At 42.3% G+C, this 17,813-nt stretch overlaps 1 protein-coding gene across 4 annotated transcripts in view; it reads right to left on the bottom strand.

Moving 5' to 3' along the window:
* Nucleotides 1-15,674, bottom strand: part of CRCP (CGRP receptor component) — a 42,887-nt gene extending 27,213 nt beyond the window's left edge. Inside the window, exons 1-5 of one of the 4 annotated variants that reach the window (XM_064296060.1) lie at nt 9,798-9,867; nt 5,334-5,370; nt 4,068-4,166; nt 369-516; nt 6-100 (exon numbers count right to left, since the gene is read on the bottom strand). In XM_064296060.1, coding sequence (XP_064152130.1) covers nt 6-28 — 23 coding nt within the window. In that variant the 5' untranslated portion in view covers nt 29-100; nt 369-516; nt 4,068-4,166; nt 5,334-5,370; nt 9,798-9,867. Of the gene's footprint in view, nt 1-5; nt 101-368; nt 517-4,067; nt 4,167-5,333; nt 5,371-9,797; nt 9,868-15,538 lie in introns of those variants that run through there. The other 3 variants (XM_010596304.3, XM_023555991.2, XM_010596305.3) reach the window with 3 other exon arrangements.
* Between the last annotated feature and the right edge of the window lie 2,139 nt (nt 15,675-17,813).

Here is a 17,813-nt window from a genome sequence, read left to right as displayed (position 1 = left end):
CTTACTTGGTCAACTTGTGGCTTTTCATTGCTGTTAGAAACTCTCTGACAATTTCAGGACTCTGATGCCTGCATGGTGTTTTTGATATATATTTTAATGTCTACAAAAAAAAAAAAAGGAAAAGGCAAGCATAAGACAAAGAACTCTGAGTGAGAAAGAGGGAATGCAATAGCTACACAGGCAGTCCCCAGGTTATAAACATCCGACTTAGGGGTAATTCATACTTACAAAAGGACTGTCATAAAGGCTATTATACTAAAAATCTGAGTTAAACACAATGGTCCCTAATAAGGAAAACACACACTACTTTGTGAAGCTCATAAAAACACTACGCAGTTTGGAAGCGTTTAAGTGTTTTATATGCATACCCGTTGTTGTTGAGTCGATTCTGATTCATAGTGACCCTACAGGACAGAGAACTGCCCCCATGGGTTTCCAAGGAGCGCCCGGTAGATTTGAACTGCTGGCGTTTTGGTTAGCAGCCGTAGCTCTTTACCACTACATCCCCAGAGTTTCCTTTATATGCACAGAAAGGTAAAATATATACTATATATTAAGACAAACATTTGACTGACATCAAATAAGAATTTTGTGTACCTGTTCTGACTTGCCTAAAAATTCGACTTGAAGACAGACTTAGGAACAGACCTTGTTCATATCCCAAGGATTGCCTGTAATTCGGCATTTAAAACGCCTTCAGGAGATCCAACCTTCATATAGTAGGAATTCCCAAAAGAGAAAACCTTAGCTAGAATAAAAAAAAAATCAGAGTTTCTGGGCCCATGGAGGCTGGATGAACCCCTGAAACTATTGCTCTAAGATACTCTTTAAATCTAAAACCAAAAATATCCCTTGAAGTCTTCTTAAAACCAAACAATAGTTTGCTCACCATATAGATTGAATAAGCATGGTCAAAGGATACAACCCTAACACGCACCCTTCCAGATTTAAATCACAAAGTATCCCCTTGTTCCATTCAAGCGACTGCCTCCTCTACGTACAGGTTCCACCTGAACACAGTTAAGTGTTCCAGAATTCCCATTCTTCACAATGTCATCGATAATTTAAGATCCACACAGTCGAATGCCCTGCACAGTCAACAGAACACAGGTAAATATCTTCCTGGTGGTATTCTCTGCTTTCAGCCAAGATCCATCGGACACCGGCAATGATATCCCTCGTTCCACGTCCTCTTCTGAATCCAGCTTGAATTTCTGACAGTTCCCTGTCGATGTACTGCTACAACCATTTTTTAATTATCTTTAGCAAAATTTTACTTGCACATGATATTAATGATATTGTTCGATAATTTCCACATTCTGTAGAATCATTTTTCTTTGGAATGGGCACAAATGTGGATCCCTTCCAGTCGGTGAGCCAAGGAGCTGTCTTTCCAAATTTCTTGACATAGATGAGTGAGCGCTTCCAGCACTGGATTCCTTTGTTGAAACATCTCAGTTAGTATTGTCGATTCTTGGAGCCTTGTTTTTCACCAATGCCTTCAGTGCAGCTTGGGCTTCTTCCTTCAATACCATCGGTTTTTGATCACCTAAAATGGTTAATCGACTAATTCTTTTTGGTACAACGACTCTGTATTCCTTCCATCTTCTTTTGATGCTTCCTGTGCCATTCGATATTTTGCCCACAGAATCCTTCGATATTACAACCCAAGGCTTGAATTTTTTCTTCGGTTCTTTCAGCTTAAAAAATGCCAAGTGTCTTCTTCCCTTTTGGTTTTCTAACTCTGGGTCTTGCACATGTCATCATAATACTTTACTTGTCTTCTCAAGCCTTCCTTCAAAATCTTCTGTTCTGCTCTTTTACTTTATCATTTCTTCCATTCATTTTAGCTACTCTATGTTCAAGGGCAAGTTTCAGAGTCTCTCTGACATCCATTTTGGTCTTTTCTTTCCTATATTTTTAATGACCTTTTGCTTTCTCCATGTATGATGTCCTTGATGCTATAACTCATCTACTATAACTCATCTAGTCTTCAGTAACTACTGTTCAATGTGTCATCTATTTTTGACACGGTCTCTTAATTCAGGTGGGATATACTGAAGGTCATACTTTGGCTCTCATGGACTTGTTTTAATTTTCTTCAGCTTCAACTTGAACTTGCATATGAGCAACTGATGGTCTGTTCCACAGTTGGTCCCTGGCCCTGTTCTGACTGATGATACTGAGCTTTTCCATCATCTCTTTCCACAAATGCAGTCGATTTGATTCCTGTGTATTCCATCTGGTGAGGTTCACATGTACACTCACCGTTTATGCTGGTGAAAAAAGGTATCTGCGATGAAGAAGTTGTTGGTCTCGCAAAATTCTATCATGTGATCTCTGGCATCGTCTCTATCACCAAGGCCGTATCTTCCAACTACCAATCCTTCTCTGTTGCCAACTTTCCCATTCTAATCACCAGTAATTATCAATGCATCTTGACTGCATGTTCGATCAATTTCAGATTACAGAAGTTGGTAAAAATCTTCAATTCCTTCACCTTTGGCTTTGGCGGTTGGTGTGAAAATGTGAATAATTTACAGTGGAGAAATCTAGCAGGTACCATCTTAACCAAGTGATCAAAGTTAATATCGTCAGAAATAAGACACTGATATCATGCAAGAAAAGGGCACAAAGCCGTAACTTCAGTAGTAAGAAAATGTCAAGCTTAAATCAAGTGACCAGTATTCTTTTGAAGTGCCAATGTTATGGTAAATAAGGAAAGACTAAGGAAGTGTCACAGATCGGAAGAGACTAAGGCAGACTTAACAATTAAATGTAACGTGGTATCCTGGGTTGAGCACTAAGTCAGGATCGACCCGACAGCACCGGCTGTTCTGCTGGCTGGGTCGAGAACTGAACAGAAGAAGGTCATAAGTGGGAAAAACGGGCGAAATTTGAATAAATCTTCCGTTTAGTTGAATAGTATTGTACCAATGTTAATTTCTTAGTTTTGATCACTGTATCATGGTTACATAAGATGTTAACATAAGGAAAAATGGGGTGAGGGTACATGGAAACCTTTGGCACTATCTCTGCAACTCTTCTATGAATATGAAAATATTTCAAAATCAGAGCATTTATTTTATTGTATTTTAAAGACAGGATCCCACCTGGACATAATTTCGGAGGAATTTCAAACCTGAAAAATAAGCACTGACTTCAATCATCTAAGAGTCTCTCAAAGTACAAAAATCAGGCTGATCTCAGACTTCTCTTAGAAGCAAACACAAATAGCCTAATATCTAAAGAGCCCTGCAGAATAAAAGCTGAACTCAAGATCTTCGTATTCAGATGAGCTATCATTCACGTTAAAGCACGAGAAAGATATTCTAGTATAAAATGTTTCAAAACGTTTAGTACCACAGTAACTTTACGGGGTCGTGAGTTAAAAGTGGCAGTGGGCTAAAACTGACTAAGAGTGTAGAGTTAGAAGTACTTGATAGTTTGAATTTGGGGTTGTAAAACTGATGACCAACAACTATTTTTTCTTCTTTGAAAGAGATGAACTACATAATGTAAGAGAACATGAATAAATGATAGGGTTTTAAACCCACAATTAGCAAAACTTGGATGGGGAGGTGGCAAAAGTACTAAATCCCTTATTTTCATTAAAAGGGATTATGATAACTTGATTTAAACTCAATAATGTCTTTGTGAAGATAAACATAAACCACTAGTACAGTTAAAAACAAATTCTCTATAGAGGCAAAAAAAAAAAAAAATCAGCATACGCCAAAACGACAGATACAGAATCAAACATACACAAGAAACACAAGGCTTAAACTTTCTTTTTTAAGGACAAAACTTGAGGTTGGAAGAGAATGCATCAAAATGTCAACTAGATATTAAGATTATAAATTACTTTTGTTTTCTTTTTTACGCTTTTTGATACTTTCTAAATTTTCTACAATAAAAATATTATTTTTATAAACATAATAGAAATGGGGTTACAGTCAAACTACTCAAATCAGATGAACGGCGATCTTGACTTGGTAGCCAGCCTTCAGCAGAATAAACCGCCCCCTCCCTACGGTGGCTTAGCCCCCCAGCAAGCTCAGGCTTACTTCATAGGTGATTGTATTCAAGTTCTGCTGCCCAGAGCTGTGTTTATTCTTCCCACTTTCCTTACGCTGCTCTTTAAGATCAGTTAGTAACTGGAACACCTAGGAGGAGATGTATAAAAGGTTTCATAAATAAATCTGAGAACTGTATCTACACCCAGGTCGATGGTTTTGAAGGACAGACAGGCATGCCTCCACTCTTCCCGCAAAGCCTCCCTCCAATTCTAATCCAGTCAGAGCAAATATGGGGCTGAGAAGCAGCTGACATTTTCAAGATACTCTTTTACCTAAGTCAGATAATCCAAATTCATTAGTTTACTTAAAATATTTAAAATTTTCCTATTGATACATATACCGTATCACTAATCTCTTCTGATCTCAAAAATACACTGAGTATTTAAAAATAAATTTTCTCAAAATAAGTAATGAAAAAAAAAAAGATTCTGCTTTTCTAATAAGGAAATCCGGTATAATAAACTTGGAAAGGAAAAATGAGGAGGCAGGCTATAAAATATGATTTACAAAAAGGAAGACAAAGAAAACTGCTTTAGAACTTCAGAAGCAAACTTTCCCCACAAGGACAAAACCTAGGAATACTAGTGCTAATGGGGCGAGGAGGGGATCTCGTTCCTGTTTTAGAGATTATACCAGAGAATTAAGCAAAACAGAGGTTTACAGACCACTACCGGATACAAGGAAACCCTGGTGGTATAGTGGTTAAGAGCTATGGCTGTTAAACAAAAGGTCAGCAGTTCAAATCCTTGGAAACCCTAGGGGGCAGTTCTACCCTGTCCTATGGGGTTGCCATAAGCTGCAATGGACTAGACGGCAACGGGTTTGATTTGTTGCTTTTTTTTTTTTTTAATCAAATACAACGCCACCTCATTTCCTGCCTGCCCTTCCTTTCAGAAATAGTGGCATGAGATCCAGTGAACGCAATGTTCCCCCAACAGATAAAACACCCAAACATCTAGCAAAATCCAAACTGGACAAGGAGGCTACCTCCCACCAGCTACAAGCCATTCTTTGGGATTCAGGGAAGATCACCTACTGTCAATGAAAGTATGCCCAGCTTCCCTGAAGTACTCTGTATAATTTACAAGCTTAGAATATCTCAAGGTTCACCACGTGGGGTCATCTATTTTGCTTTCAAGTCAGTGGAAAACCCAGATGAGCTCCATCACTTCTAACCAAGACTAACAACAATCTTCAGAAACAAAGGGCAAACTCTGAGAAAGGGAAATATGAGTCCACTTCAAAGCTACTTACCTCATAGTTGCTCAGCAGTGCGGAATTGGCATCCTTCCTGCAAGAGAAAAGGAAGTTCTCAGTCTGGGCTCACCTTCCTTTGTGGATATTAAATAGCTGTAAAATAATGCCTCTGTCAAGTCCAGTTTAGGAGTTTGGGGATCAAAATCTAAAACAGAGACATTTCCTAAGTCCTCCATGGCTCAGCTGAGTGTGGATATTTCTGAACAGACTTCCCTTTTCACAGTCATGGCCTACCACACATCCTTCACCAGGCTGGTGATTAAAATACTGCACTCACCTCTAGCCTCCAGTTAAGAGAAGTCAGACATGTGGGTGGAAGGCAGGTACAGAGAGAACACAGGGGCAAAGCCACAGGAGATTGTCAGTAAACAGACGGAAGGTGCTAGAAATAACTGGAGAAACAAAGTGTTGTCCTATCCTGTACTCATGTCCTTTCCCCACAACATGTTGGGCAGCTAAGTCCTGCCACTGAATCTACAGGAATGGCTCCTGACACTGGCATCACCGCCAGGAATTCCAGCAACAGTCAGGAATCATCCCAGGTAATCCACAAAACTCAAAGGTGTTCATCTTCTCTATCAGCTCAAGAGGCAGAGTTCATGTGCCCGGCAGGTGGTTAGGAGCCTGGTCCTCCTGCCTAACAGCCGATCAAAGCAAAATTGTCGTCTGTCGTGCATGCATGAGCACGGCAACGTGACTAGTATTACAATTGATCCATTCTACAGTATCACGTCAGAAAACATTGTTTTTAGCATTCTGGGGGTAGTACAGGAACGTGTGACAGGAACAGAGCGTTGAAATCAGAGTCCATATTCATATTCCAGCTATACCACTTATTTTTTAAAATGGCATCCGTCACTATCACCACTACCTGTGCTACAGCCTCCAGCACGGCCTCTTTCTACCCCATAAGGCTGTTATGAGGGTAAAATGAGACAAATTTGAAAAGTTCACCATAGTTCTTGGTCCTTACTAAGATCTCTATAAAGGGAGATTATTATTTTCTAAAGACATGATCTCACTTTATTCTCATTAAAATCCCTGTGAGGTAGAAGCTGAAACTGAAGCTCAGCGATTAAGTCACACAGTAAGGCGCTGACTGAAGTCGGAGACGACTACGGACCTGTGAAGACCGGACTGGACGAGTGGAAACAGGTAAAGCCGAATCCTAAAAATTCAGGCAGAGGAGTCTGACCCGACATACTGTGCAGTAGGGACTACTGTATTTTCTTAAACCAGGAGTGGGGCTATGTGATGAAAATCATGACACGAATGTTCCAAAAACGGGCCACACAGAAGAGTGACTTTCCCAGTCAATAAATAAAGCAAAACTAGCAGGTAGCTAACACAGCACCTGACCTGGGCCTTAGGTTACCAACACAGTGACGTCAGCACTGTGATCAAACCAAGACGTGAAGGTTACCAAACGCTACCGGTGATTCAATAAACCACTAGGATTTCACAAAAGTGCCACGTTGCCCAAATGACCCAACTGCACTCAGGTCACAAAGAATACAATGAGATGTAAAAAGAAGCTAATACAGGAAGGACAGTGTATAATTAGTGTATGGGATACGGTTCATTTAACATTGAAAGGGACAAATGAAACCACATGTCATCTCTGCCTATTAAATCAGGAAGACAGTCCACCAGGCTGCCTCCTACCTGTGCTCCCTAAGACACAAAGCCCATCCCTTCCTAAAGCAGGCTGGGAAAAAAATACAAACGTTATTTTTCCTCAAGGCCAGTGAAGACATCCCAGACACCACTGTCACACCCTCAATTCCAAATCACTGCCCCCTCTGTCATGTAGACTATTCCAGGCTCTAGGAAATCCGCCAGTGGCCCTTCCAAGTTAGGACCTCACTGCCCAAGTCAATGTCGTTAACGCGAAAATCCAAAGAGCATAATTTGCCTTTTTTGGAGCCAATATACAAAGGAAGAGGGACACTCTCTTCTAGTGATCTCAAAAAATTTGTGTTTTGGGGACCAGGAGAACAAAGGACGTTTAAACAGGTACTGCATCTTGCAGACTCTGGCTGGCAGAAGCTGATTTAGTAATTGTTTTTCTTTTATTAGTAAGATTAACTTTTTTATTATTATTATTGCACTTTAGATGAAGGTTTACAAAACAAACTCGCTGCTCATTAAACAGTCAGTACACGTATTGTTTTGTGACACTGGTTAACAACCCCACAACATGTCAACACTCTCCCTTCTTGGCCTTGGGTTCCCCATTACCAGCTTTCCTGGCCCCTCCTGCCTTCTAGTCCTTGCCCCTGGGCTACTGTGCCCCTTTAGTCTCGTTTTGTTTTATGGGCCTGTTCAATCCTTGGCTGAACGGTGAACCTCAGGGTGACTTCAATACTAAGCTAAAAGGGTGTCTGCGGGCCTTACTCTTGGGATTTCTCCAGTCTTTGTCAGGCCAGTAATTCTGATCTTTTTTGTGAGTCAGAATCTTGTTCTACATTTTTCTCCAGCTCTGTTCAGGACCCTCTACTGTGACCCCTATTAGAGCAGTTGGTGGTGGTAGCCAGGCACCATCTAGTTGTGCTGGACTCAGTCTGGTAGAGGCTGTGGTAGTTGTGGTCCATCAGTCCTTTAGGCTAATCTTTCCCTTGTGTCTTTAATTTTCTTCATTCTCTCTTGCTCCCATTGGGATGAGAGCAGTGAAGTATCTTAGATGGCCACTCAGAAGCTTTAAGACCCCAGACACGTCTCACCAAAGATGAATGCAGAATATTTTCTTTATAAATGATAATTATTTTTTTTACCCAGCTACTAAGTAAATGCCAATATATGTCTTCCTTACTCAATAAAATGTCAGTGAGTCAATATCTACCTTTTATGAAGCCCTAAATGTAGTGTAAGAATCCCTGGTGGCACAGTAGTTAAACGCTCCGCTGCTAACCAAAAGGCTGGCAGTTCGAATCCGCCAGCCACTCCACGGGAGAAAAATGTGGCAGTCTGCTCCCATAAGGATTACAGCTTTGAAAGCCTTATGGGGCAGTTCTACTTCGTCCTACAGGGTTACTATGAGTTGGAATAAACTCAGTGGCAGTAGTGGAAATGTACTGTGTCTACTGGGAAAATATTTTAAAGGCAGTTTTTATCCTCAAGATGTTACTGCAACCACCACTAATTGACAGGCTGTTGGGGAATAGGATATGGTGAGATCTGCCAGACATCACCTTAATCAAGTTACGAAAGTTAACAGCACCAAAAATGGGTCATCTGGCATCACGTGCCTCCTAGCGTGATGCACTGAGAAAGACGCATCCCTTATAGCAATGCTGCCAAAAATGTTTAACTTGAATCTAGTCATGAGGATATAATCAGAAAAATCCAAACTGACAGACATTCTTCAAAGCAACTGGTTTGGATTCTCCAAAAGTTTCAATGCCATTTGTCACAATGTCAATGTCACAAAAAGAGGCCAGGAAACTATTCTGGAGGAAAGAAGACTGAAGGAACATGACGACTCAACGGAATGTATCATGGTCCTTGACTGAATCCTAGATTGGGAAAAAAGAAAAAACAACACTACTGGGCTAACTGGAGACACCTGACTGTATGTTAGTAATGGTTACTGTACCAGTGCTAAATTTCCTGAGTGAGATAATGATATTATAGTTGCATAGGGGAATGACCTTTATAAGAGGAAACCAAACCCACTGCTGTCAAGTTGATTCCAACTCATAGTGACTCTATAGGACAAAGCAGAACTGCTCCCTAGGGTTTCCAAAGAGCAGCTGGTGGATTCAAACTGCTGGCCTTCTTGGTTAGTAGACAAGCTCTTAAACACTGTGACACCAGGGCTCCTTTTTAAGAAGGGGTGAAATGATACGATGATGTCTACAATTAACTCTCAAATGGTTCAGTAAAATGTGTGTGTGCCAAAGAGAGAGAGAGAGAACCCACACACACACAGGAGAGCATGAGAGAGTGAGGGAGACAAGGTAAATACATAAAATGTTAACAAGGAGTGACTCTAGGTAAATACAGGTATTTGTGGCACTGTTTTTGCAACTGTTCCATAGATTTGAAACTTTTCAAGCTAAAAAAAATTGAGTAAAATGGAAATGTAGAACTACAACACAGAACGTTAAATAAAGACATTACTGTATCTTGTAATTGAGGACATAAAATGCATTCACCCCAACATTTTTCAGATCTATTAGAATTTGTCAATGATATATTTCCAGTTGACTCCTAGGGAGCAGGAACTGTCTGCTCTATAGCTAACACTGATTACACGATACATTCACAAGCAGTCAGACCTCTACAATCAGCCCACCCACACCAAATCAACCCCATCGCTATCGAGTTAATTCTGACTCATAGCGACCCTACAGGACAGAGCAGAACTGCCCCACAGGGTTTTCAAGGCTGTAAATCTTTACAGAAGCAGGCTGTCACATCTCTCTCCCACGGAGCTGCTGGGGGGGTTGAACCACAGACCTTCTTATTAGCAGCAGAGCACTTTAGCCACTGCACCGCCAAGGCTCCAGCTTCATGTTTTCCTGTAAGACTTAGAATAATACTTATTTTATTTACAGGTGTTTAAAGCCAATATTCCAAGTGAATTTTAAAGACTGAATCTACGAAAGGCAGTCACTTAATTTCGTTAAGTAATGAATTAGGTGACATGAGTTGACTTGCTATTTGAACTTTAACTGTGAAAACTGCTTAATTTGCTAAGTCAATTCAACGGTTGTAAACAACTACTTTGGAAAACCAAGCTCTGAATAAACAGAACAAAGTGATCTATTGACAGACATTCCTTAAAAGCACGTGCGTGCACACGCACAGAAGCCCTGGCTACCAGTGCCTACTAACTGCCACACAGCTAACTCCGTGAATGCAATGATGAACAGAACTGCTCAGATTCGACCTGTTACCAATTCGGCATGTTCTGAACAACTAAACACGATACACAATATAACCTGTAGCCAGCAAACAAGTATCTTCTTTCCAGGCCTGTTACTGAATTGCTATAGAATCTATCACCTAACTTCTCTAAACCTCAGTGTTTCCAGCTATAAAATGGAGGAAATCCTAACACTACCTTGAAAGGATAGTAGAGAGGATAAGGGAGTACATTTCCCTAATTATGTATATTAAATTCAAGAATAAAAGAGTAAATGTGAAGCTTTCCAGACACATAATGATCCCAAAACATTAGACAAGTTAGCCAAATACTCAATACCTCATATATACAAAATTTAATTTTGCTACAATTATTTAGTATCCTTTTGTCTTAGTCATCTAGTGCTGCTATAATAGAAATACCACAAGTGGATGGTTTTTAAAAAAGAGGAATTTATTCCTTTACAGTAAAGTAGGCTAAAAGTCCAAATTCAGGGTGTCAGCTCCAGTGGAAGGCTTTCTCTTTCTGTCAGGCTTCTCATCAATCTTCCCCCAGGACTAGGAGCTTCTCTGCACAAGGACCCTGGGTCCAAAGGACGTCCTCTGCTCCCAGTGCTGCTTTCTTGGTTGTACGAGGTCCCCCTGTCTTCTCTGCTCCCTTCTCTCTTTTATATCTCAAGAGATTGCCTCAAGACACAATATAATCTTGTAGATTGAGTCCTGCCTCACTAACACAACTGCCACTCAACCTCCCTCATTAACATTATAGAGGCAGGATTTAGAACATATAGGAAAATCACACTACACCGGGAATCATGGCCCAGACAAATCGATACACACATTTTTGGGGGGATGTAACTCAATCCATAACACCTTTTACCTGAGGGGAAAAAAATGATCAAAAAGCTATTTTTAAATTCTGCCATCCAATCTAATAAAGCATATATATCATCTCACTTTTCAAAATTTCTGGTGTATGTTTTTATGTGTTGCTCACTCTGTGACTGAAAAAAACAGTAGTCAGAACTCAGGGGAGTTTTCCGTTCCTGCCTTGTCATCCCTGACGGACACAATGTGCTCGCTCTCAGACTCAGCATTCTGCTGCAGATCCTGAGGACCAGGCTACGAGAGGTCACGTCTGACGGGCAGGAACTAGAAGTCAGGCCCCCAGACCCTTCCATTCCAGGGGTGCTCCCACTCCCAGAACCTAGAGCCTCCCTCCCAAAACTTCATTTCCCCATAAATTGCTAGCTGCAAAATTCTTGACTGGTTTCAAGAAGTCACTGACTCCTTGGGAGAAGGGGACAGGTTGTTAAATGAGTAAAAAACCTTGATTCAAACCATTTCACTTAGAAAAATCAGAAAATCTATATGCCTAGCAATTAGGATACTAGCTAACCCATTTTTACTTATTAAACTGATGAAGTATCGCAATATTACTTTATTCAACAAGTATTTGCTAAATGCCTACTGTGTGCTACATGCAGTGCTAAGCAGGAGGTGAACAAACAGAGGTTGGTCCCTGCCCTCCTGGAGCTTACACTCTGGTGGGGGAGACAACCCAGGCACTAAACAAGTAAACACGTTATCTACTGTAACAACTTATAATTATTTAAGTGGAAAATAAATGAGGGTGCTGTGAGAGACAAAAGAAGACTTATTTTGAATTGACTGAAAAGGAAAGACAACTTTTAAAAGAGACACTCAAGCTGAGCTATCAAAAAGATAAGGAAGCTGGGAAGGGGGGAGACACATACCAGGCAGAGGAATCAGCAATGCAAAAATTCTGAGGTAGGAAAGGACTTGGAAGGTTGGAGGAACTTCCCGACTGCCCGCATGGCTGGAGTACAGTGTGTGTGTCTGGGAGGTAGGAAGAGTGGCAAGAGGTAAGTCTGGTGAGTAGCCAGGTTACACAGGGTCCTGTATGTCTCCTTGTAAAAACTGCATGGTGGGGGCATCTGACCTCCTCCAAATTCAGGAAGGGGAGAAGAGAGAATCAAAATCAGCGACAGCCCAAGGCTGATTCCTATGAGGTGGATGTCAAACATACCTCCACCCTCCAACCTTTTCACCAATTCTGACACCAGCCATCCCTCCCACGGCACTCTCTACTCCTTTGCTGGGTTTGGTAATTCAGCACCATGGCCACACAGAACTCAAAGACAATACTCATGACAATGGGGTTAATTAGGCCAATAACAGGTTACAATCCAGGATCAGAAACGACTCAGGATACAGTTCGTTGAACAGGACAGCCTCTTCTCAGCCATGCCTGCAGGCACAGGCCTCTCCCTGGCCTTCAGCCCCTCAGCCTGGCCTCTGCCCTGCTTGGGCAAGTGTTACAAAGTTCTCTAGCTCCGCCAATAAGTTCCTAGAGACACCCTACTCTGCCCGGAAGCCTTGGTCTTAAGGTGCTCAGCTCACTGGCTCTGTGTCTGCACACCCGCCGCAAATGCCTTACTCCACGGGCCAAGAAGCTCACTGTGCCTTCTGGCGCCAGTCTCCTGGTTCTGCTGCCGCCATCTCTTGCCATCTCCAGTGTTGCAGCTCTCTGTCTCCTGGGTCTAGGAGGTTCTCAGTGCAGGGATCCCGAGTTCAAAGGATGAGTTCCATTCCTAGCTTTTCTTTCTTGGTAGTAGTGAGATTCCCTTTTCTGCCTCTGGGATAGCTCATTTTAAGCCTAATGGGATGGCAAAACTGACCAATCCCCTCATTAGGGTTCCATACACGTTATCTGCATGGCCCCATCCCCACAAGCGTGCCATGTACCTTATCTGCATTAGCTACAAGTTGCCCAATCCCCTTGGTGGGCCACAAGCACCTTATTTGCATAGCCCCACCCAATCATTGTGTGGGAATCACAAAGAGTATGCCTAAACGGACCATATTAAGTAGTTCACTGCACTGTAATCCTAATAAGGAATTTGGATTTCCTCTAAGTGCAATGGAAAGCAAATGAAGGGTTTTACAAAAGGGGTGATACAATCTAATACTTTAAGATCGTTCTTTCAAATGAAATGGAAGTGGACAAGAGGGGAAGCCAAATGCTGTTGCTTAATCCAGACAAGAGATGACGGACTATAAAATTAGCAGCAGAGATGGTGAAAAATAACTACATTCAAAACGTATTCTGAAGGTGGAGGTGACAGTCCATGATGGACTGGATTTAGGGGTGAAGGAAAAGGGGACTAGATTTTTGGTTTAAGCAATTGAATGGGTAATGGTCCTAATAACTGAGATACAGGTTAGGTTAGGTAAGGACCAGGAAGGGAGCATAAGTAGTTCTGTTTTAAAACTGCTAAGTGTGAGTTGCCTTTTAGACATCCAAGTGGAGGTGTCAAGCAAGTAGAAGGGAACAGGAGCCTAGAGCTCAAGAGAGAGAACAGAACTTAGAAACATAATTTTAAGAATAATCAGCATATAGGTGGGTAAGATGACCAAGGGAGAGTGTGAGAGAATGCATCCCGGGACTGAGCCCTGAAACTTCAACATTTAGGAACCAAACAAGGGAGAGGTGGCTCCACGAAAGGACTGAGTAGTAGTCCTTGATGTAGGACAAAAACCAGGAGAGCATGCCATAAAGCCAAGAAAGAGTTTCCAGAACAAATGAGTAGATAAGTATAACAATTGCTGCTGAGAGATCGAGAAAGGTGAAGCCAGAAAATCGACCTTTGGATTTGACAAGACAGAAGGAAGACTCAGGTCATCTTCACAAGAGTCACTTCTGCACACTGGAAAGGATGAAAGTCCAACTCAATGGCTTAGAGAGTGAGGATAAACAGCACTTCCAAGAAGTTCTGCTGTGCCAGGAAGCAGAAATGAGGCAGTAGGTGGAGACCTGAAAGTGGACTATTTCAAGTTATTTCAAGATGCGGGGGCTATTTCAAGATGTATAAATTAAAACAGGGTTGTACGCTAACAGGAAATGCTCTAGCAAAAAGGGAGAAATTGATGATGCCCGCTTGGACCAGAATAATATATAATTAGTGTTTTTCAAGCTGTAGATTGAACCCCATTGTGGGTTGTGAAATCAATACAGTAAGTAGGTCATGTGGACATCCTTTTTAATGAAAGAGGACAGTATCAGAGTGAACTGCATACAGTAAATATTGTTTCATGTAACTTTTGTTTCAATTACACTTAGATGTTGTGTTAAGGTTAAAAAAAAAAGGTCTGCACAGCATATAACCATTAAATATAAAATGAAAGAACATAAAATAAAATGTGTGTATTAAATAATCAGTGCTATACCAAAAACCCAAACGAAACCCACTGCCGTCGAGTCAATTCCGACTCACAGCGACCAAAAACCCAAACGAAACCCACTGCCGTCGAGTCAATTCCGACTCACAGCGACCCTACAGGACAGAGTAGAACTGCTCCATAGTTTGCAAGGAGTGCCTGGCGGATTGGAACTGCCGACCTCTTGGTTAGCAGCCGTAGCACTTAACCACTACGCCACCAGGGTTTCCATCAGTGCTACGGAGAACACAATATAGGTATGTCTCCAAGTTAACGTCAACCACGTAAAAACCCATCCGCGGGGTTGATACAAAAACTTCTATTTGCATGTAGTACAATGGGCAAATATGGGAAAAACAACGTCGAGTTAAATTGTTAGAAAAGCTTTTACTCTGTCCTGTAAACACGCAAGAAACCCTGGTGGCCTGGTGGTCAAGTGCTATGGCTATTAACGAAAAGGTCAGCAGTTCGAATCCACCAGGCGCTCGATGTAAACTCTTTGGGGCAGTTCTACCCTGTCCTATAGGGTCACTATGAGTCGGAATCCACTCAACAGCAATGGGTTTGTTTTTTTGTTTATTTTTTTAATAAACACAACCCCACACAGGGCTGTTTCTCCAGTCGAGGCTCACGCTCTCCCTAACTGCTCGTCAAACTTGGATGGCACCTCTCCCGAGTTAGGAAGGCACAGGGGCCTCCTGCCCGCAGGAGCACTTCCATCCCAGCACTTCTCCGCCCCCCTCCTGGTACTCCCAGGGGTGTACTCCTCTCCGAGTCCCCGCTCGGATACCGGCCCGGGTTTCCCACTGTGACCCAGAAAACGCTTATAAACGAATGGGGCAGAGAGAAGGCACAGAGGAAAAAGCAGCCGGGCCCAGGGGCGCTCGGCCCGGTGTCCCAGGTACAAAGGCTCGGACGGAAGCACGAGTCTCTCTCTTCTGCGCCCACCTGGACCCCACGGGCCCTCCCCGACTGCGGTTCCCCCATGCGACGGGTCGCCCCATCCTCCCGTCTCTCGGCTTTCAACGGTCCAGTCGCCCCTAGCTGTTAGCGCCGGCTCCAGACTCCAAAACGCGTCCCGGGTGGCTTACACTTCCATGTCGTCCCCGTCTCGTCGCCTCCGGCCGCCAGGTGACTAAAAACCTCAACCTGAGCCGCCACGGCTCCAGCTCTCCACGCTGAGCACCCCCGGTCGCCGGTCTGCGTCGCGGTGCATGCTGGGATCGCCGCGCTGCACGCCGGGATCGCCGCGCTGCACGCCGGGAGCCCTCAGGGGGCGGTGATGGGGCGGGGCTTCAGGGAGCAGGAAAGTATCTGTTTAATCAGCGTGTTGGGTACGCGAATGCGTTCAGTGTCTGAAAATTCAGGGAGTCGTAGACTTCTGTGCAGTTTTCTGTACGTGTGTTACAATTGAATAAAACGTTTTTTAAAAGTGGAAAAAAAAAATCCCAGCCCCCCCCCCCCAACCCGTTCCCATTTTTCCTTGAGGGTTTACTGGCAAGAGATATGAAGAGCCTTAAAGCCAGCCACAGTCTCTGACTTTGGGGCCTTTCTGGGAATTTCTCCAAAGGGAATTATCAGATGCTTGAAAGAGAGATGTATGTGTAGTGATGTTTTTGCTGGGAAATGACCGAAATGCCCAATAATGGGGAATCGATTGAATTATGTTACAGCCATACAATATATGCAGCCATGAAAAATCATGTAAAAGATGTGATATGCTAGGAAAATACTCAAAGTAGGATTGAAAAACATACAAAACAACGCGTGCTCCTAATTATCGACAGAAAAATAACCAACCAACGAAGCAGTTGCAGTCAATTTGATTCTGACTCGTGACTACCCCTGTGCCAGAGCAGAACTGTGCTCTACAGAGTTTTCAACGGCTGATTTTTCAGAAGTAGATTGCCAGGCCTATCTTCAGAGTGTCTCTATGCATAGGAAAAAAAAATGCCTAACGGTATGGGAGGTAGAGCTATCCGATTTATTACATTTTATGACTTTAAAAAAAATGGCGATTGTGGTGGATATCTATTATCATCTTCGTATGTTTGAAATATTTCTTTAAAAGACTGGAAGGAAATATCTGAAATATTAATGATGGCAGGTGCCTTCTGATGATGAGTCAATTGCTGATTTGTTCCTTTTTTATACTTTCACGTTTATTGATTCTCAAGCTCATTCTCTTTGCAAGGCCCTTGCTAAACAATTTGTTACTCCATGGAATTACCAGTTAACGGTGCGGGCTTTGCAGTCAGAGAGCCCGTGTTCCTGTTTACCCCCAGAACTTTCTTAGAGGATGTTTGACCTTGGGGACTTAACCTCTCCCAGCGTCAATGACCTAATCTGTAAATCATAAATCTGTTAGGTAATCCATATAAAGCTCAAGAAATTTTAAAAGTACACCCATGACACTCTACCCAACCCAGTTTCATTATTATTCACATTTTACAATTGAGGAAACTGAGGCAGAGGCTTGGAGAGATTACTATTTACCCAAGTTTCTCACCTCCAAACTTGTCCAGTAGGGATTCAAACCACACAATCTGAACAAATACAGGAGGCATATTAAATTGTTAATAGTGACTGGTGAATTGATAAAGTGTCCTATATTCATACAATAAAATAATACCATTTGAAATAAAGTACTTACTGACACATGGTATAACGTGAATGACCCTCAAAACCATTGTGCTAAGGGAAAGAAGTCATTGTATGATGTCATTTCTATGAAATGTCCAAAATAGTCAAATCTATAGAGACAGTGTTATGGATCGAATTGTGTCCCCCCAAAATGTGTGTCCACTTCCCAGTATTGTGTGATTGTCCAGCATTTTGTCATCTCATGTGATTTTCCTATGTGTTGTAAATCCTACCTCTATGATACTAACGAGGCAGGATTAGAGACAGTTATGTTAATGAGGCAGGACTCAATCTATAAGATTAGGTTGTATCTTGAGTCACTCTCTTTGAGATATAAGAGAGAGAAGAAAGCAGAAACACAGAGGGACCTCATAGCATCAAGAAAGTAGTGCCAGGAGCAGAGCACATCCTTTGGATCCGGGGTTCCTGTGCTGAGAAGTTCTTAGACCAGGGAAGACTGATGACAAGGACTTTCCCCTAGAGTTGACAGAGCGCGAAAGCCTTTCCCTGGAGCTGGCACCATGAATTCAGACTTCTAGCCTCCTAAACTGTGAGAGAATAAATCTCTCTTTGTTAAAGATACTCACTCGTGGTATTTCTGTTATAGCAGCACTAGATAACCAAGAAAGATGGAAAGTAAATTAGGAGTTGTTTATGGCTGGGGGTGAGGAGGGGAATTAGACAGTGGCAGCTAATGGGCGTGGGGTTTCTTTTAGGGGGTTG

This window comes from Loxodonta africana, chromosome 12, assembly GCF_030014295.1.
Source record: "Loxodonta africana isolate mLoxAfr1 chromosome 12, mLoxAfr1.hap2, whole genome shotgun sequence".
Lineage (NCBI taxonomy): Eukaryota > Metazoa > Chordata > Mammalia > Proboscidea > Elephantidae > Loxodonta > Loxodonta africana.
The sequence above is the reverse complement of the archived record's forward strand: the minus strand, read 5'-3'. Positions and strand labels throughout refer to the sequence as shown.